At 51.6% G+C, this 22,341-nt stretch overlaps 1 protein-coding gene across 1 annotated transcript in view; it reads right to left on the bottom strand.

Moving 5' to 3' along the window:
• Positions 1 to 7,911, bottom strand: part of LOC100899131 (serine/threonine-protein kinase fray2) — a 33,285-nt gene extending 25,374 nt beyond the window's left edge. The window contains exon 1 of the mRNA XM_003743341.2: positions 7,793 to 7,911. Within this exon, the coding sequence (XP_003743389.2) occupies positions 7,793 to 7,911 (119 nt within the window). The remainder of the gene's footprint in view (positions 1 to 7,792) is intronic.
• Between the last annotated feature and the right edge of the window lie 14,430 nt (positions 7,912 to 22,341).

Below are 22,341 nucleotides of genomic sequence, written 5' to 3'. Positions count from 1 at the left end.
TCCTTTTTGGGGGAACATACGATGTTATGATCATTGGCGGCTGTTGAGATGAGACAAACCACCGTTGTGAAGAGTACCAGTTCATTCCGAGACGATGGTCCGCTCCCTCCGTCGATCCTCGGGATTCGGGAGCATTTATTCGGTGAGCAGCTCAAAAACAAGGAAAGGCCCCTAGGCGGAGCGGATGGAGCGTGTACGGGAAATCCTTGGAATGACGTCAGTCGACTGCCGTTTCCGCTAGCTGACTTCCAGGAGAAGTCAGCTTCTAGTTCGGGGCAGCCTCTAGGCATGACGCAGACGCTCTCGACGGTTCTAATAACGAAGACGAAGAGAAAAAAACGATTTTGACAACAGAAATGAGCCCTGGAATCGAGACCCTCGAAACCGTTGATTGGGAGAGCAGAATGGAGTTGAGTGAGGGAATACGTCTCAATTGTCCAGTCACGAACGATCAGACAGTCGGTCGGTCAGCCAGAAAAGCTCGGATTCGTGTACTCGTGAGCTTTCCTGACGCTCTCGCTCAGTCATTTGTGGAGTCGCACATCCATTTGTCAAATCGTATCTGACAAACTGCATCTATCCGCGTCGAGTTGTCGCATGGATAGACACAAGGTTTCTTCCCTTGCTTTCGGTGAACCGGGTCGAAGATTGTGGGTCAATGCTGGCTGAGCAGCCGAGACGAATAATCCGCCAGGACAAAGGAAGCCTGACTGCTTGCCTGCTGTTTGCTCGCTTCATTATCAAAACGCTAAGCTGTCCAATTGTACTTTTTTTCGAGCGAGCCGAAGGCAGATCCCGCGATAACAGCGTACGGTCGGCCGCTTATCCATGCGGCGAGCCAACCAGCCAGGGGAGCGAGCTGCCATCAGATACGTCATTGATAAACTTACAAGGGTCATCCGCCTGGGCCCGTTCTCAGCGAGTCTTTCGGGGAAAGTTATGAAACGACAACCGCAAGATCTCGATGGGAATTAATTCCGAATTCCGCAAAGCCGACCGAAGCGACGCTGCTCCACCTCTCCGTCTGAGTTTTCCACGGATGGTGTTCTCCTCACGTTCGCCGGATACACGAGGAGTTCCGGCGAAGTTCCGCTTCTGCTCCAGCAGCACGGGGAAATGCTCAGAGCCGAGGCCTAGTCTGGCATCTTGATAGCGATAGCACATCATGTGTCCTGAATTCGCTTTTCCGGCGAGGTGTGAATTGATCTGACGAAATAGTTATTTGAGTCTGATTTGACGCCCAGCCACGTTTACCTATCGAGAACAGCTCTGGAGTCAGTCAGACTGACAGACAAATTGAATGCCGCCTGGACTGACAGACTGATGGACGGATAGTCGGCCGATCAGACGGCCGATCAGGAAGAGGGCCGAGGATGTTACGTAAACTTACATAAGTTGACAAGTTGAGCCCTAGGAGGAGTTAGTGAGTGTTTTCGATTTGATGGGTCGACGGGAATTCACGCCTCGCGATTGACGTTCCTTGAGGTTTAATCGTGGCGCAGCTGATGCGCGGGCAGCCGAAGTAGAAAAGCTCATCGTTTACCGCGAAGAGCGCCTCGAATGAAAGAAAACCCGTTCCATTTACGAGCCCTCACGCGTTCGCCGATGCTGTTCACTTCTCGATCGAGGGGTGAAAATCAAGTAAATAATTGAAACGACGACGTCGTTGGAAATCGTACGCAGCCTGAATCAGGACAACGGCCACCGACCAAGGCGACGCGGCGATCGATATACTATCGCGGTATGGAGAAAATGTGAGCTTCGATTTCATAAAAACATAGTCGACTTGTGACGAATCGTCGGGGAATTAAAAAGCAAGCCGACGAGTCCAGGGAAGGCAACACAAAACGCGACGAAGAAGAAGAATCCGTTGTCGGTGACATGATGATGTCTTTCGATGTGGAGAAATTCACGCGAAACGACTGAAATCTGCATGATCTCCGGCTGAGGGAGTGTCTTCTATCATTAGTAATTCGTAAGACGACAGTGATTCTTTTAAAGCATGATCCATCAAAGATGCCTACGAGTGCGTTTCTGAACATCTGGAAGCGACAAGCACCATGTCAGCGAGACGATCACAATCCTGTTGCGGTTCTGCCACGAGAAGATCGACTTTTGCGAGCTTCGCCTCCAGACAACCGGCAGATGAAGGATGACAGTCGTGGAATTGAACCTAGGCTTCCCGAGATTTGCAGGGAAAGGAGAAATGTCTGACGTTCCGGGAGGTGACGGCACTGCTCGACCGCCGCTTGGGACGTGGACGCTCCGCTCTCTGAATCGAGTCGTGGATCTGAGATCTGCGGGCGTGGGTTCCAAAGCCGACTCTGATCTCCGGATTACAGCTCGATTCCCGGTCGGAAGGTTTCCGAAAAATACTTCTCACAGCAACGCTCGCCACGCAAGCTTTCGGATTACATGACCGGTCACACGACGATCGGAAATGAAAATCGATCAGCTCTTAATAGTTTCCAGAATCACCCCTGCGGGAATTGGTTCCGATCTGCAGACCCGGCTCATGAGAACTCCGATAAATACACGTCTCCAAGCAACTCAGATCGCCCTGATTTTCGGAGTGGTCATCGAAGAATCCAATCTAGAGAACTCCTTCGGACACTTTCGATATAACGCTTAGTTACGGGTGGGAATATCCAATCAGTCGTACGCGGAGCCGCCATTGATCGCGCGGTCAGCAATGACACCCCGGGCATTCGCTACACCACGAGAAAACGACGGCGGCGCCATTGCAACCCACACGATACTGAAGTTGCGCTTTCTCCAAAAAACGCCTCCTAGATCGTGCGCCCAGTTGAATCGAGTGGAAAACTATCGAAAGCAAGTTATGTCAAAAACCCTGAATGAAGTCCGCTTCATCATGGGACTGCCGACGGGAGCGAATGACGAATATTTGGCTAGTCCGACTCGACGTGGGACGCCCTAGTCGGTTTCGAACGGAAACGAAGTTCGAAATATCGCAGAAGACGGCGAGGCGCCACGGCCACGGGGGACACGTCAGAAGAAATTGATTGGAATCAAGAGACGGGAAAATCGAGAACTCGTGTTCTCTAATCCAGAGCTGAGCTCGTCGGCAGCTTATCATCGGATTCTCATGGAGTTCAATTCATACATCTATTCCCCGGGATAGCGCATCTTGAGCGGTCGAAAGCGATGATTCGCTAAGGTCGGTCGCGTCGCTTAACGACAATCCCTCCGAACAAGGGAAAAACAATAGACGACTCCGCTGTGCACTTCGGCACCTGTTTGTTCATCATTTTGCATCTGATTGCTCTCGCCTTAAGGATCCGCCAACGGAACCAGCAACGACAACACCCACGTGCGAAATGCCCGGAGAGAACCACTTGAAAATGTTTCAGCTTCGATCTTCTCATCGCACTCATCGTCGTTGTTGTGGCAGTTGTTTTCTCCTTTGCTGGCGTGGTATTCGATGCTTGCATGCATTTAGGCATCGGGCCAGCCAAGCTGAAACCCAAGCTCGCTAGAACGGTCACTGAATGAGGTAGATCTTCTCCGAAGCTCCGTAATTTGTTCTTCACAAATTTCGACACACAAAACGCCCGTCATCCGAACTGCTAGCCGGCTAAGCTGAGCGTTTGAACGGCTGATCGGCCGGCCAGCCAGCCAGCCACGAGGCAAACAAGGCCTCGACTGAAACCACCAAATGGTAATGGTGCCGCCGCTTGTTCCCCCACTCCTCGTGTGGTTTTTGGTGCAGTTGAAGAGCTCCGATCGAGGGAACGTCCGCGACGACATCACGCCGGATTCTGTGTACGAGCGGAACTCGAATCAACGGCAATCAATAGCGGTGAAATACAAGCCGAACAATTGGGTCGTCGAAAGCATCCCACAAATGTATCGATAGTCGAAGACCACTCCCTGCCAAGCCACATGGTTTGACGACGATGCGAATCCGAATCCGTCCACTAATTTTTTGCCAATTTGCATATGTGGACATGAACGCAACTGAGCATTTCGAAAACTCCCAAGCGCGATCGTCGCATGACGACGGCGACGTACGGGTAGTGGATCGGCTCGTTGGGCAGTAGAAGCAAGCGGCGAACGTACCCTGCTCCCACAGTTACGCGGGGTGTCCCGCTCCCACTCGTACAATATTCATTCTTGATCCCGAGCAAGAGTAAGAAGATGAAAAAAGCAACCGCAATTTGCTATTGAAACGCCCCACATTTACGTACCAAGTCCATGCGCCAATTCCTCTCCAGCTGCCGTATCGAGTGGGATCTGTGACGCTGGTGACGGTAGAGCTCGCGAGGCGGAGCGAGATATGTACTGCTCCTGACGCATAGGAATCATAGTAGTTCACATAGCGGTGAGAGACAGTTGATGCTCAAAAGCTCACATATCTCGATTTCACTGACCGACGCGACGTTAGACATGCCAGTCTTCGACCTTATTAGAAACCCATCTCATGCCGAGGAGTATTTGCCGGCTGAGAGGGACCTTCCGGCGGAAATGCCTCCGGGAACGCATATTTCGCACGAAACTCGGGTTTCAACGGAGTGGGGCCCGGAAAGAAGGCGACTCCCCTCTCGAGTATTCTTTAGACTCGGTCCAGAACGCGCGAGGACCGCTAACCACTCGACCCTTCTCGGTCGATTTCGAGGTTTTGTAGGGTCATGCACGGATTTTAAGCGGTGATTGCTTTGATCTGACTCTGCCACGAGCCTCATACTGCTCAGAAGAGGTATAAGGTAACAAGTGACGATTGTTGATCCCGATGAGTTTGTTGGCAGCATTCCGCAGTGAATGACATGCTTCCCGACTCTCTATTAATGACCGCTACGTAAGAAGCTCACACTCAATAACCGCGGTTGATGGCGGTCGGTCCCGTTGCTGATAGGTAATAATAGTCTCGCACGCTACGAAGACGATGGCAGCGTTGAAGCTCGCCAAGATGATGGTGATGATGACGCTGGCGGTGGTGGAGGTGTACGGAAGATATGATGCCTGTACAGTCGGAAGAGGAGATATTTCATTTTGATTCGCCACTCACACCGAGCGGAATCGAACAATGATTCTTACCTAATTTCGTACATTTAGAAGCTATCAATGAATGACTCCACTCGTGGCGCTGTTTCACTACGCAATCGCAAAATGAGCGTAACCATCGTTGCGACCACGACGATGACGCCGAACAGAACCAGGGATACCGACAGGGATTCAAGAGCTGGCAATTAGCGTAAATAACTTTCTAACACCGGCATCTGTCAAAATTACACCGGCTCGACTCATTATTTACACCGCCTATCACCTCACAGGCTTGATATAATCGGAATTACATATGTATGTCGGATTCAGTTTGAGCAGCTTCGCTCGGGACTCCCTTCCGAGCGGGCCTACTCGGGCAGAAACTTCGCACTATTGAACCGCTCGCTGTTCGGGAAAACAAAGCAGGCCTTTAGTCGATTCCGCTAACAGATTCGTTGGATCAATCGATTCCACGAAAGCCACTTTTTGGCCGTACGCGCGGAATACGTGTGTGTTTCGAAAGCGAATTCGTGAGTCGGACCTTGTAAATACGTCGGGAATCGGGAAGATCGACGAGCGGTGATAGAGAGGGGATACGCCTAGAACTCGGGAGGAGGAAGACACTTCCTTCCCCAGGACCGCACAAGAAGATGTCTCCGTTTCCCGTCTCCCTTATTATTTTATGATTTCTCTTCCTCCATAAGATGGCGTTCATTCTACTATGCTGCAAAGTATCTCCTGTCTCGCTCGGAGGAACGGGATCGAAAATAGAAGAAAAAACGGAAGAAGACGCGCGTTTAGACCGTGCCTACACCGGATGGAAGCCAAGGCCGCTATTCAATCAAGCGTCCAGCCGCTCAGCCGTCCAGCTAACTGACCGAGCGACAGCGAGATCAAATTCATTCACTTCGCAACCTTCCTAGAATGACAGACTACTGCGGTGCGAACCCGAGAAGACATACGCTCGCGAGAATGTGGTAACATTCTAGGAGTGGTCCGAGCAAAGAAAAGAAAAAAACGTGACTCAGGAATCAGATGATCGATAATTTACTTAAGGAAATACGAAAAGCTGCCTCGGAGCTGCCGCTGCCGGCAACCGAGCACATCGAATACGCGTATCCCGAATCATCTTTGTCGATAGGAATGCGAACTATTCGAGCCAGTTCAGGAAGGAGCAGCGGCCGCACTGGAGGCCGCGGCGACAGAGCAGAAGACATCTGCCGCATTGAGATTCTCTCGACGTCGAGTACGAAGTCGCGAACTCGTCGCTCTGCTGCTCATGGTCCATTTAACTCTGCATACATGCTGCTCCGGGATTCCTCGATCTGACCCGACGACAGGCTGCCAATCAAAACCACGGGATACCTCTTCGAGCAGCATTACGGCGCGATTGTTCCCATCCGATCGCTACTCTGAAGGCAAAGCACTGGAAACACGGTGAGCGGATAGACACAAGTCGAATGATTGGATGCCTAGGCATAACGCACGCCCTAGTTGATGACAATCGAATGGGAGTCGCTCGGGAAGGCGTCTCTTCGCTAGGCTCGACCTTGCTTCCCGAGAAACGATTAATCTGAGATAACCTCACTCAGTCAAGATAGAGCTCTAGCTTCTGGCGATATCGTTTCGAATTTCATTCTACTTTATACCTCCCAGTGCTGCCAGAAAATAAATTCGCAGATCAGTGGATGGAAGACCAAAGAAGTTCTACACAAACCGTCCATGACACATGACTTCGGCAGGCTTTAGGCTCCTTATGGTCCCTTCCGACCTCGAATTCTCATGGCAGGGATAACCGCTCTCATAGATCCACTCTCAGGGGGGATAACTTGATGAGGTGACAGGTTCCTATCATGCACCCTCATATGATATGAGGGTGCATGATATGTCGTGTGAGTCATAGGTCGTGCGAAAAGCTGAGGGAGGGAATTCCGGAGGGATGAAAGGTTCAAACCCATTAAGCTTACGACCCTCGTGGTGCCGCGGAGACCATCGCCGATGCCGTAATCGACGCACCGCACGCGAATCAGACGAAGAATAGCTTTTCTTCATCTCGTTGAACAAATTCCGTTTGCCACCCACACATGCCCAGACATCCGGGCCGAGCAACTTATCCGTCTCCCTCCTGTTCGATTAGACCCGATCTTCCAATCGAACAGAAAGAAGGGGAGGACATGACATCCATCACCTGCATTACTCCCACGATTATCTACCGGATGAGCCCCCGCCGAAGTCACTTCGTCGTGTCTATCGACGGCTGGCTTCACCTCTTGTTTTCGGGTCGGTGCTTCCCAGTCAAGGAATGCGCGCGCATTGATTCGTGAGGTGTTGAACAGAAAATGGACTGGCTCGAGGCGGTGATTGATTCTACCACCGGGAAAGGTAAGTAAATAGAAAAAAGGTAGGGCGAAAACTTTCATCGTTCAACATTGGCCACCACATATCTAAGGGGAGAACACATTCAACTCGAGATAAGAGCGGATTCGAACACCTCACGGAGGCCGCGGGACGTCAAGTCTCGGACCTGCGCCTCGGGAAACTCAGTTGGCTTGGGTAGCGGGTTCTGGTAAATAACGGGGTCCCGAAGGAGCACGCAATCAAGCGGAGAAACCGACCGAACGGTCCACCAGAAAATGTTCTAGTGGTTACCAGACACTGACTAAAAATATTCCTGCGAAACCTGATGACAGGTTCGGGAGGGACATCGGTCGTCGATCAAGCCGGGTTGATGTTGGAAAGTCGAATTCCAATCGATACGTATCCTCGCCTGGAGCGATTTGGGGCAACATACCTTGCGAACGGCCTGGTCTCGACCGCATACGAATCGGAGATGGCATCCTGTCTGATGGTGATCCTGTTGGGCCACACGGCCTCATTGAGGAAACCACGCGGCTTCTTCTCGACGCTCATGCTTCCCCACACTTTTCCGGCTTCCTTCCGTTAGCAATTCACTTCCGCCGAAGTGCACGGTGGAGGCTGCAAAAGAAAACGAGACCGTATTGATCGTTGTACTAATGTCTTCAAAAAGAAGGATGGAACGGAAAGCCGACGATGATTCATTGATCATTTTCCAGCGACCGAAATGGGGAGCTATGATGCGAGAATATTTGGCTAGTGTTCTAGGAGCGCGGGTACCCTCTCGGAAAATTAGAAGAGACTTGATTTAGGATCAGTATCGGATTCTTGAGAGTCATCAATGGATCGACGTGGACGTCTATCGACGCCTACGGAACCGCGAACGAGATCCGCATGGACCACGCTCTCAGGTGGTCGAGATTCGTCACGAATCGCAGCATGGGACTCAGAAGTCAACACCTGTAGGTTGTTTTTGTTTTGAATGTGTTCCGTTAAGAGGAACGAGGCGAGGCCTCTGTCAAACCAGCGCATCACAGAATTCGCAGGTAAGCCGTGTTGGTACTTCGGTCTAGTCCCAAGCAAACCGTGAGAAATTGTGCGCATTGTCAGAAGCATGTACTTAAGACGCCGCGCTCCCGAAGAGTTAATACTCTCTCTCAATTACACGCTGTCAAGCACAATGCCCATGCGCGAGTGAGTGCGTGCGCGTCCGCCCGACTCTGACAGAGATACCAGCAGCGTGCTCACCACGAGCTGATCTCGCTGCTGGAGGGGCGCTAGGGGCCCGGGAGGAGTCCAACAACTACTGACGGGTCCACCGGACGGGTAGCTGGCTAACCGAGTATTCGTTCAGTCGTACGACTCGCCTGTCACTTGGCTTCGGTCTCATTTTATTATCTCCGTTCAGTTCTGGCTGCAGCTACTTCAAGTGTTAGAGGTACGATGCTCGGCTCCTAGCCGATGTCTACCGGCTTGCCGCTCGCAAATCAACGAGCCTCTCAAAAATCGTTATCAGCACGAACCGAAGCACACTCCCGGTGGACTTCAAGATAAGGCTAGCCCGGGTCGTCGAAGAGCTCAACATCTCAATTGTTGGGGCGAAGAAAGAATATCACCTCGTCAGGTCACCCATATTCTCGCTCAGTCGGTTGAGTTTTCCCATCGTTGTCACCGATGGGTTTAGATACGCTCCATGATCGGCATGGAATGAATCGATCCGAAAGTTCCGCCTGCGTCCGACAGACGGGCGAAGCTTCGAGAGATCTCGCGTGGGGAATGGATCTAACGCATAGATTCGGCAGAATGTATAAATAACGGACTCCACGATATATCCTTCTACGTCCGCTGACAGTCGCTGGCCTTGTGTTCCGGGGATTATTCGTTCCAAATCATGCATCCGAGATTTGGCTTTCAATGATGCCGACGGCGTCGCCTCGGCTCGTCCCGTCTGTGCATTGAGATCTCCAACGATGCTCGATCCCCAGTCTCCGATATTTCCCGAGAATGCCCGATCGAATCACCTCCTGTGTATGGGTGCGGCGCGTTTATCCTAGCCACATATCAGGTACGGTACGTGCAGTGCTAGGTACATGGGGAACAAACAGATGGAATCTCAAGGGGGGCGGCTGCTTGAAAGTCGATACTTCTATTCCGACGCTCCTTACGATTTGTTAACAGCTGTTGCGCAAGAACGTCCGATCAAACATTGTCACTTGCTTCAATGGAAACAAAGTTTCAAAGCTGCCTTTTTTTCGCTGTGCATCCGTAGATATGAAATCATCATTTGGCTGTGACAGTCGACTCGATCTTCTCGACGTCGGTGATTTCTCCGATGTTGGCTCCGATCGCGCACGTGGTAATGTTTTAGGTCGGAGTCGACCGTATATCACCGCGAATCCACGTCTGATCTGAAGGAATACGAAGAGAAAACAGTGGATGTGAATAACCAGCATTCGAGCAGTAGTTCGCCGCCGTTACATCCTCTCCGTTCTTCCCGATGCTATTCGTAATGCGTCCACTGACGGTAGCGAGGCGCTGTCATGCCGTTACCGTGCTGTAACCGGAACTTTTCCGAGAAAGGACACTTCAGACAAGCACCATTGGAGAGCCCGCGATCTCACGGGTATCTTGCTCCGACTAGAACCGAACAAACTCGGCAGTACGGCCGGGGTCATCATCAAGGCCGCCAGTATCGCCTATGTCATACCGACGCTCTAGGGCGAGGATATCCCTGACGGAAAATGAGAAGGTTCAAAAACGTACGAGGCGATGACGGGACGACCTTGTGGAGAGAATATACTGAATCGGACTCACGAGCGGCCTATGCCTCCAAAAGGCACCGACGACCTGATAGGCGGCTTTCCGATAGGAAGAGTGGAAATCACGGATATCCCGCGGCTGAGTCGAAGATTCCGTTCTCCTATCAAGAATGTAGGCTCGTACAAGAATAAACGAGCATGAATAATTAAAGAATGGATGTTGAAATCTATCTCGAGTCAGCTCACAATGAGCTCGATGATAACAATGAGAATCTCCGAGCTGACCCGTCCGACAGCACCATTATGAGGAGTTTGAGGGGTCTTACGCATCACATAACAACGTCCTCCATCTAATCGCCGGTGAGTGGAATCCGGGCGAGATTTCCAGCAAAGGAGGAATGGAAAGCGTCAACGGAGAACATCTATCAACCACCAATCGATACGGTTTGCTCTGTCCCGCAGGGATAGCTTCTCGGAGGAATGTGGACCATCGCAACGCGAGGATACATGCATGAACGGACTCGAGCGTTCCAAACGACCTCGTGCCAGTTCTCCATGAATCAACAAACATCCAGAGGATAGAACGCTCATTAAACAATCACGCTCCGTCAAGGTTATCTTGTTCTGTTTGTGGAGCCGATTCGCGGATATGGAAAAGATGTAACGAAAGTCCCGGAAACCCGAAATATTTTTCCCTCCGTTACGCAGTTCAAGGTGTGCATATTCATCGCTAAGGCGCGACGGGATGCGGGTGGATATCTCAAGGAGTTTCGGCTAGGAGAGGATTGACATTCGATTTTCCATCAGTGCCTCCCAAACGTGGACCGTTTTCACACCTGGTGAGAGGAAACCGATCCTCGAAGCCTTGAGCGTGAGGACGGGGGATGCGTGGACGTCGGAGTCACTTGAGAAATTTCACGGTCGACCAAAAATCTTCGTCCGCCCGCTTGTGAGCCAGTCCCAGTGCCTGTTCGCCCAACGGTCGACCAGTCAGAGCGTCAGATCTGATCGTTCGACCACCGTACAGAAAATTTCCGTGGGTCCTCGTCTCGAAGCATCGATCGATCGATCCATTCATCATTCCATCCATCCGCCCGACTCCTCAAACTATCCTTTCATCGCTTCGGTCCGAACGGCTGGCATTCATCAAGAAGTATTTATTTGTGTGTCCGTGTGTCCTGCCTGTGAGCGGTTGACAACACAGCTACAAACGGCGACGGGCGCCGCTTGAATTCTTACTTGCTGACGGAGCTTCACGAAGGCCGGAGGTCCCGGCGCTGCCGGTGGAGACCCCACAAGCATACGCATAGATCATACGTATTGGTGGCAGAAAGCCGGCGTTTTCTGTTGCGTAGGTGGAGGGAAAGACGAAGGCGAATCAACTACACGAGGAGTTTGGCATACGCAACTTGAATAGGCGGATGGATGGGTGAATTCTCAACATCTGACTGCTTACTGTTAGGACAGACACGGATCAGGTTCTTCGTCTTTCCTGCGGAGAAGAGGTACGGTCGGTTGGGCGGGTGGGCCGCTCAGCTCGCAGCCGACTGGTCACTATTGCTTGAAGTCGTCCACGACAACACAAGCGGTCCCTTTCAGCGCGAGTCTTTGTTGATAAGTCAGCAGAGTTGAAATTCCCATCGAAGTACAATGAAGCGTCCGTTGTTCATCTTTCTGTCGGCTGATGCCTCGGCCGCCTGCGTAGAGTTCACCGTCGTTGCTCAAAGCAATCACAGCGTTTCGATCGCGAGACCAAACGCGTGATCAATCAACATACTTTCGCTTCATTCCATATCGTCCTATGATAATTCTGTCCGTCCAACTGCAATCGGCGGCACTTGAGCGAAGTTCGTCGCCGACGACGATTCACCGAGACGCCGTCGGACGTCGTTGCGTTTCCGCGTAGCTCCCACAATCGACACCGGGATCACCGTCATAAATTATCTTCGATACATCGATGGATGGATTAATGAACGAATGAATGAATGAAGGAATCTATCCGTCAATCAGTCAGTCAGTCAGTCGGTGAAACGTATCTGAATGAAGCGGAGCTCAGGTGTAAGCGATCAACTTCCACGATCGTCTGCGGGCACCGAATTACATTGATTGATTAAACCCGTTCGTTCTGGCGCTCGTCGAGGACGATACGTCAAGTGCACGTCGGCCTCCCGGTCAATAGCCGGGATCTAACTAACTAAGTAGCGGCTTCCCGGAACAACGTCATGAACGCGAGACACCGTCGAAGTGACTGCCCCACGGAGGCACCGCAGACTTCGGCCGAATTGGGTGTGATGGCAAGTTCACAGCATCGGAATGCTAATCTTCCCTGACATATCCGAGATCTCCGAATCTCTGGGAAGATGAGGGGAGCGAAAATGATCGCACTCAGCCCTCCCGGATATCCTTGACTTGGTATGCGAGCCCGAATCATTTCATCGATTTCAAGCTCCATGTGAAGCTTGAAGGGTCGCGGGATGCCGACCGGTCCCTCATAGCTGCTCGCATCACTTGCTCCGATCTCAGGATCCAGGCGACTTGAAAGATGGGCCCTTCTGGAATGTCCAAGTCGCTTTTTGCGTGGGAGATGCTCTTCCACGATGGATTTGAACTCGGGTTCTGCGATCGAATCTCCTTCGGTTCATCTATGCCGAATGAGGTCGCCAAGACATCGCAGTATGAGCCAGAGACAATTGGGTGCTCGAAGCGCGGGGAAATTGAAAAGTTCGCGCCGTAGACGGAACGCTAAGCAATGTTCGGGACCAAGATCTCTAGATTAGCGCCATGTCGGCAAGCTGACCTTTGCCGAGCCGTCGCTTGATCCGCACCCTGGACGATAAGTCGTAGCTGGAAATCATTTGTAACGTTTCATTTTGTCGTTAATCTTCGAACGGATTCGAAAGCCAACACACAGGAGAGCTGAGTGGTTCGGGAGTATAGGGCCGATCTAGTCTGAAAGTGCCGGATCCTCTTCTTTTCGAGAATGTCTCAGAGAGCTCAGAGCTCAGGTTGCAAACCCCGGAATTCTGGGATGAGACCCCAAGCCAAGTCTGAGTGAGAATATTTCCACGATTAGGTATTATCTTTTTCCTCTTCAGGATAAGGAGGACTCGAGGGATGTCTCTAGAGGTCCCGCCGCCAGGTTCGGGAGGTGTGAATCAGATCGATGAACTCCGACTAATTGTTGTTTCTAGAAGACGGAACGGAATGCAATCAAGCGACAAGGGCTGGCTGTCCTCAGAGATGTGCTTCTTTCGAGCGATTGAAGCGAACAACGACGAGGATACGCGAAATGAGGATTTCATACGAAAATGACGTCTCTTCTCGGCTAGCACAAGTTAAGCACACACCATGCGCGACCGAGACTCGATAAACAGAAAACAACAGTTCGTTGTCTTCGGCCTCCCGTCGGCCAGCTCGATTACGGCGTCGATGGTGAGGTGGCAAGCCAGGTTGGAGGCGACCGCAGAATGGAAAAAAATAGGAAATCAAAAAAATCCCAACCACCCAGCTTGCAGCTCGCGCAATAACGACAACAACTCATACGTGCGAAGGCGACCACTGCTGCTGCCGCCGAGAACAACAATAATCCCGCGCAGCTCGGGGATTGGTCAGCGACACCGGCAAATGACCCCGAGGTATATTATTGAGATATTCTCCATAATCCCACTTCACATCTCCTGACCGACCTCTGGGAAACGAGCGTATTGGCCGCTGGGTTCAAGCTCTATGCCGACTCAGGACCTTCAGGCCCACCGTGATCGCTGAGCGTTCCGAAAAGACGACCGTTCTGAGGGTGAGAAAAGAGTTCTGCGGTCAGGAGAAATAACACGAAGAGATTCTTGTAGCCGGGAGCGAAAGACGAGACAGAGAATCAGTTCAGACGAAGCCTCTGATAATGAAGCGATGGCCACGTAAGCCGAACTACCCTTGGGAAGTGGCCCTCAGACCACGCGTAGGGTTCGGTGATTCGGCTTTCCCACCATCGCATACGTTGACTCATCGCGACAACGGACTTTTACGACGATTTTCATGAGCGAACACACAGTTTGGCGAAGCCAGAAATTCAATTACAGGCATTTCAATTTTAAAAGCCGGCTTCCCGCAACCGGAGAAGGAGGGGCCTTACTGGGGCATCGGAAGCTTCTCATTGAATCACTCCCCCTCCAGTGCTGCTATTCCAAAGAAACAGGATCAATACGGTACGATGCGGTAGGAATATTGTTCTCTCGGATATTTTCGAAGCCCGGAGACGGGCCCGGGACGGTGTCACCCCGAGCTGGTCGGCCGCCAACTGCGGATGGAACTTGACGACAATCGCGGAACTTTGACTCGAAAATACTTGTCAATGACAGTCACGATGCAAGAAGCGGGCCCTGGCTGCCAAAGCTTCCTGTTAAACTCAAGGTTCCAGGCTTGGACTATTAAGCCGATGCAGCGCGAATGCGTCGTCATAAACATCGTGATTCTCCGGTTGTTTGAGTTGGCATACGAGTCGAGTCAACGACAGTAGACTCGCGCGCTTCCTCACGCCCCTTTATGAGTCTAATTCAAAGGTTATGCGGGTTTATCGAGTCGAGGAGAGAATCTCATGCTGAGCTAATATCGCGGCACCGACCTCCGAGAGCGACACCGATGAACTTGAATCCTTATCTTACAGAAAGGCTGGGAGAGTCCCTTGAACTTGTCCACGAAATTCGCCATTCAATCCATAGGGAGGAAAATCCCAGAGAACACGCGATCTTCGGTCGCATCGACGCTCGAACGTTCGTAAATTGTCGTTTGCCTATAATGATGGTCAGAGCTCGGAAGGAGAGAGCATGGGCAGTCCGTGTTTGCTCGGATGGTGACTAATGCTACCTCCTTAAAGCGACGCCGATATAAATCAACAAGATCGCCGACGGCTTCGAGATACATTCAAAGAAAATTTGACGAAACGCCCATAGGACCAAAAACAGAAAATAGGTCTCCGTTATCACCACAGCTAAGCGTTGCAGGACGACGGGGATGAAGATGACGCTACCCGATCGAACCGAGAATCAAACGAAAGTGACAACGTTGACGACGCGCGGGGCCAGACATTGTGAGTCGTGGAGCATTCATCGGTGTCGAGTTAAATTTCAATGACAGTCGGAATTGGTTCATCAAGTCCGTCGAAAAAGGCGTATAATCGCTTTCCCTCCACCAGGGGGTGACAGAATTCGAATGAACAAACCAACCAACCAACCAATCGAAAGTCAGTCGGTTCGATTAGGCTGGGCAGAAATTTCCATTTGCTGCTCTCACGGGTCGGCCATGACCGTCTTCAACGGACTGTCAAGCGGCCGCTTGACAGCGAATGTGCAAGCGATCTGGCGCTGCTTGTTCGCCGAACGAAAAACTCGAAAGACTTGAACTTCAGATGCTCACGCGCAGTCGCGACCCGGTGGACAATCGTGGTTCTCTGTGCGAAGCGGAAATGCGCTGAACGTGTACATATACATATGTATTCATTCATTTACGAACATCCGAACAATATTCACCGCGAAATCGTCGACAGCGAAGAGAGTCAAACCTCGCACAGCGCTCTCGAACCGACCGGTGGAACAATAGAGATGGATGTGCGCGAAGCCGGAGAAGAAACTGAAGTGCGAACGACAGGACTGATTCATGGTCGACCGAAGGGTTGCTGACATCAGATACACAGTTCATGGAAGGCTCTCTAAGCGCCTCCTCGCATACTAAGCCCGCCAAACTTGAATGCGATTGAGAACAGAAACCACGAGCGGAAATTAATTCTCGGGAAGAACACCGTAGAGCTCACAAAGAACAATGATTTGTTCGATCCCGACGAACGCGCGGGAAACCGCTCTTCACCTACCGGGCTCTTCATATCCACAGTCACAGTGAAAGAGCAAGCCCGCGGTGGTCGCATTGACTCTTGCCCGAATGTAACCTCGGTGTCTTTCTTAGGGGTTATCACATACCGTCTGTTGCGGTCATTACTTATAGGTACACCTGTCTCTTGGCTGCGTTTTCTACGGTTCCTCTTTGCATCGCCCTGGGAAAGTTTGAAAATTCGAGAGCCTTGGAAGATTTATCGCTGTCGCAAGGAGCGCACGGGGCGGATGCGGCGATCGGGAACGAGAATTGTTCCGTCGGAAACATGCGCGACACGTCGCTGCCACGGAAAAGGAGAAGCGAAAACGGAGGAGAGATTCGACCATTGGTTGGACGAAAGGAAAACGGTGAGAGGAAATGGGAATTTGAATTTACAATTAGGCTCCATGACCGCTCGACATCGCAACTTGTAGCCGACAAACGAGGCGGACCCGAAAAACGAAATGCATAATAGCCCACTGCGTGACGAAGAAAGAAGGTCTGCTTTAGTTTCTTCGCTTCCAATAAATCTGCTCCGCTTGCAGTGGCATCCGACAGATTCCCGCATACGCTGTGCCGGTCGCGATCTCCGCTAGCACCGACGTCGAACTTCAGTGCATTCGAACGAAGAAGACAGCGTTTGCACCGCATGGCGAACGTTCTTTTTCTGCGTCAGGAATGCAGATCTGTATACCGCTAGACGCCGCGTTTTTGTGCGTCCCGGGGAACCGTAAACACAAGAGCGGAGAAATTTAATTTGACTCGCTTGGAACAGAAGGCCGGACGGGACGAGCGAGGTTCTTCTCGTTAGTCAGAAATTCCTTTCTCATTCATTGTTTGTTGACACCGTTTTGTTTAGTTCTAATCAGGTGATCAAGCGAGCGACCGTCCGACATTGCCAAACTTCCAGAGCGACGACGACACACTGAATCGACGCGGAAACTGGTTCTCCGAATTTTTCCCGGTCCGAATCCTCCCCTCTGTCCTTAGGAAGTCTTCAACAATCGACCCATCGCCCTCCTGCGTCTTCCGAGTCACTATTGAACTAGTTTCTCGTCGCTGTGGCGGGAGCACAAGGAATATAGAGAATCCATAAGGATAAACACATGCTCCGGTACCGAATGTTAATGTGGCCTCTCAGAATGTTTCCAGTGCCTCTTGGACACGTGTCGTCGTTCCGTGACGACGTTTCAGCATTTTGAACGACGGTCTCTGACAAAAAAAAGACGATCGGGATAGGGTCTCGGAAGATCTCACGAATAGAAGCTACCATTACGAAAGGGGAAACGCAAGTGATCCAGCATCCTCGCGCAAGAGCAGCGAATGCCAGAACGAGATCCCTCCGAGTTGATTGGTAACGGACACGTCTTCAAGAGGTCATCGTTGCCAACCTGGGAACACCGCAGAATCGGAGACGGACGGATTCTTTTCTTTGAGATAATTTTTTCGGAATTCCCGACACCGTCCCCCGTTGGCTTTGCAATCCATTATTCGGGCATCGTTCGAGAGCTCCAGCTCACACTTTCCGGTTCGGATAACTTCCAGCATACTAGGGTCCATTCACTCCTTATCCAAGCGACCTTGGAGGTTTCGATTAGTCGCGCGAAGAACCAGACACAGCTGACCGGGTCTGCGGATCCTATTGTTGGACGATATCGCCCACTTGCCTGATCGAGAGAATACACCGGATTTATGTAAGATATCGGACCGAAGGCTTCCTCAAAGGTCAGACTCAAGCTTGACACTTCCCCTTCTAACCGCAAAGAAGACGAGAACCTTGTGACCAATGGATGTGAAGCCCTTGTTGACTTCATGTGCTTATCACGTCATTCGCGGGAAGGCCGTGCGGGGCCTCAATCCGTCGCCGGTGAAGTCGGTTTCATGAACAGAAGGACTAAGAGCGGACAGATTTCCCCCGCTACGGAGCTCATCTTCCGTCATTATCGATACAACACGGGCAGCCCGTTCATCAGCGACTTCCATCCATGAAGATAAGGGCAGTGCTAATAACCGTGTCGACTTCGCGTAACGCTTGTTTCTGCCGCCGGGGACGTAACGCGACAAAACTCGCACCGGCACAATCCGATCGAATCCCGCTGTGACCAAGAAAAGGACCTCCTCCTCGTCGTCTTCCTCCCTCCGGACGAGCGAGCAATCAGTACTACCGCGAGGTAGATCGAAATATTGACAGCTTGCTTTAATCGCCGCAGCTGGGTCCTGCATCAGCGGCAGGAAACTGAATGCCGACGATGAGCATGTTGACAACTTGAATGTGCTTACGGTCACCACGTCGATGATGGCAACGATGATGTACGCATCGCGTTTCATCTGCAAGCGAGCGTCTATCTGCAAATCTGTGTGACCGACGGATGTTGGCCGAAGCCAAACCCCGTCGCCTGCGCTTCATCAGATGAGGCGTGCGAATAGACGTCTGCAGGAACGTCTTGATCATATTCCGCAGATATTTTATAGATATCCCCACGAACGATTGGCGCGGACAGATGAAGGAACGATGCGCGGACAATCGGATAGTCCGATCCGACGATAAAGCGAGTCTCTCACGCCGCGCCGCATCTGGGTCTCGTTTCAGTTGATCAGTCACCGACGATAGGCTCTTCGTTAAATCTCGTGATTTTTCGACCCGCTTCGGATTGCGACGGTTTTCCTCTTCCTTTCAACGGATTGTTTCTGATGACAAATTCGCTAACCCGGAATCTCAATAAAACGGATATTGGAAGGATGGTATGCGAGCGACCGTAACAGGCGGTGGACCGAAAGAGGAACCGATGAACTAGCTGTCATAGCGGTGGGGAAGTCGGTAAGCGACTTGACGTTCTCGAGGGCTATGATTTTTTTCCACTCGCCGAACCGAGACCCCGAGTCTGTGGAATACCCGGTCGTGAGCTCAGCTCTCCATTCACGGCCGAGCTGACGCATCGTCGCAAATCGGGAGGCGGAGGTGAGAAGGATGTCAACCCATTGAGGTACCCCCGAAGCACTCCGTCGGGTTTTGTTCGACGCTACCGATGCTCCCATGTGAGCTTCTGCGCCAGCCATGGAGGCATTTCAGGGGGTTCGATAAGAGATGACGTGTTCGGGGAGAAAATAACGATCATCCTTATTTGAGTCGCTTCCGATCTTCGATAACTTATAATGACTCCAACCCAGTGACTCGAGAGGAGCCGAATGATTGCCTCTCGACAGCTGCCTCCGGAACGGAGTTTTGTCACAGTTTGAAGCGACCTTGATTCTTTTTCAATTCATTGATTCTCCGTCCCGGATAGCAAATAGAGAAAATGGGAGCAGCAGCAGCATGATTATTATTTCACCCGGTATAATCGCACACACATATTCAAAGGACTTATCCTTGAATCTAGACAAACGAACGATTGGATTTCTCGATCCCGCCTATGCCTCCACGACTGAAAAGTCTTTCGCCGTATGGCGTCGAGCTCTCCGTGTGCCGTGCTCAATTTTTTCTCGATATGGATTCGATTTCCAGAGCAACATTTCGCTGTCAGGCTTTCGCAGTAGGTCGTTCTACCGACGAAACCAAGCTCTCTGTTCTGCTCGGCTCGACTCATTCCGCCTCGCATGGGAACAGCTCATCCACCAGTTGGAGATGATGTCGATAACCACGACGCTTACCACGGTCACGGTAATTTCAGCCGGCGTCGTTCGTTTTATAAAACGGCCCAGCAATGACAGGCGGTAAATATCCGCGGCAGCCGCCATCGCTGAGGGAGTGGAGAATTTTTTTGATACCTCGAAACTAAGTCGCACTTCTCCGTTTTTTTTTTGAGTTGAACATCTCCCCGGAAAAACATCCCGATAATACCGACAACTAACTACGATCAGCTCAGACGGTTCTCGCCAAAAGTTATAGCCGTCCCGACAAAAGATCCGCACTTGAACCAACCTGACGCACACACACGCGCTCTTCCATTGAGAGGCCCTTCCTTAAACGGGGGTTCCGGCGTAGCGAGAACCAGCTGAAAGAATTGCTCGCTATCTCTGTACGGAGTCCCGAGTCAAGCAGCCAGCTTGGAGGCGACTGAACAAACCGACAAACTGGTCTGAGCACCACCGGTGCCACCATACGCCGCAGATGTCGGAACCCAGTCAGTCGCATGCGCGATTCTGACGATGGTGACAACAATCATCATGTCGCACTTGCAGCTGGCATCCGCATGGTGGCTCTTGCACGACGCCACCGAACTGACAACGAGCGAACGAGCGCTTTCAAACTCCGTAAGCAGAAGGCTATCGAAACTCCACGAGATGTTTCCACCAACCGCTTCGAATGTCATGAAGCGAGGGTGCTCGGAGGAGATGATCGAACGATACGTGTTCATTGAACGTCGCCCACGAGGCGTGTCTCTTGGGCTCGATTCAGCCGCAGAAAACGCTGAACAGCATTTGTTCTCGAATAGTCTGGCGAACCGATGTCATGGAGGTCTCAAACAGTCCAGCCGACGGCATACAAGATGCCGACAATGTCGGGGGCTCAGGCAGGATTTCAGGCGGAAACTTCGTTTAATGGCTCCGTTTCACTACTTAACGTCTTTCTTCACCACCTCTGCTATTCATATACGAAGAAAAACACGCACGATGTTCCCCCCGAGCCGAGGGAATGAAGATAACAGCGCCGAATAAATGAGGAACGACTGCGGCTACCATGTAGCATGTCAGCCTCCCACGGTTCGCTCAGAAAACCGTTGTGGCTACAACGACACTTTCACTCAAGAGAAGAGTCTCTCTCGAGACGCACAAGGACTCACACAGGCCCTTGATCTTTCTTCTCCGTAATGAAACGTGCGATGATCGATATCGATAAAAAAATAGAACTCACCACGGGAAAAGGATGTCCAGAGAGCACCAGAAAGTCTACCACTATCGGCGAATGCACATATGTTTATCCAATTGTCGTAGAAATAGTGAAGCTCTTCCGAATGAATTTTTTCAGCACCGCGAACACCGCGAGCGAGCGGCTCGACCAGCGGATTCGGAGGGATGATTTGATTAAGAGTCGACTTTTCGTGGTGGTAAATATCCTCACACCGAGCGATACATCAGAAGCCGGCTGCTAACATCACAGAACAATGCGAAAGTCGAGTTACTCTGAATCGAAGACGATGTGTCACAACAGCACGAGAAGACACCGAAGAGTTGAAATTCAACGAGCGTGCATCGGATCGAGGTAGATTCGAGCGGCGTTGCGAAGCGTCTAGTCGCTAGTACTTTCGTTCGTCGAGTACAATGGGTGTTCGCTGAGCATCGAAACTGTCGTCACATTGGAACAGAACAGCGCGTGTCACTAGCGCCGTTGCCGCCGTTGTGGAGATTCGAATGCCAACGAGGCGCCGCAGCTTGCTCTTCAACTAAACACCGTCGGTCGCTTACTCTTGCGACCGATGTTTTTTTCTGCTGCGAGTATTGGGCTGATGCTGTACGAAGCCAAATCCGTCAGGTGGCCCTCGCCAGCTTGGGAGAGGATTCTCTGCACGCCATCACCACTACAACTGCTGCTCTACTATGGCCGTCGCCGGTAGCCACCATTCGCCGGCGCCGCCGCTAGCATCAACAGCCGCTTCCTCTCCGGACTCCTCTCATCGACGGTCGAAGAGTTCCAGACATGCGACTGCTCAACTCTCACTGAGTCAGGCTCTCGACGATGAAGCTCTGACTCGAAACAAGAAATCGTTCCAGGCTATTCCCAACCGCGGAATGGGCTCGTCGTGCCCTGAAGTTTCCTTCTGAGCATCGACGTTCCTCGGGGTCCCGTCCTAGAATTCTAGCAATTCCCTTCCGAGGCGGACCGCGGGCGGTCGAGAAGAACGGGGTCCATCCCGGAATCCTCGCGGGAGCACGGCTCTATAGCTCTTAAGACCTATTCGTTCGGGCTGAGCTTTTTTGAGAGCATGACGTCATGGGTCTCTGAGGAGACTCCGCTCCGGGATTCGACCTCGGTCTCCAATGATGATCAGCGATACAGGAGGGGACCGGCATCAGCTACTCATCTATTCCGATGAAACGCTCGCGGGACTCGAACACTTTCTCCTCGGAAGAAGCTCTCGTGATTGCCACCCGAATTTCCGCAGACTCTGCAAGCAACGCCTCGAGGTCTCTGCAGCCAGGATTCTGATGTAATCCTCGTCGCGAATGCTGTCTCTGGGATCCTTTGTCTTTCCGATTCTCGAAGTTCTAAAAAAGAAGTTCTCTATCTTCGAATTCCCACGTTCCAGTATGCGTCATCCGACCCGAGGACACGTTCCAATTTGCCCCAAGACCCTCAGCTTCGCGATCGTCGTTGATGTCGATCGTGAGGACGACCAGATCCCCTTCTACTATGAACCTGTCAACCTTCTCT

Source organism: Galendromus occidentalis, unplaced genomic scaffold (assembly GCF_000255335.2).
Source record: "Galendromus occidentalis unplaced genomic scaffold, Mocc_1.1 scf7180000077442, whole genome shotgun sequence".
Lineage (NCBI taxonomy): Eukaryota > Metazoa > Arthropoda > Arachnida > Mesostigmata > Phytoseiidae > Galendromus > Galendromus occidentalis.
This window is presented reverse-complemented; position numbering and strand designations above follow the sequence as displayed.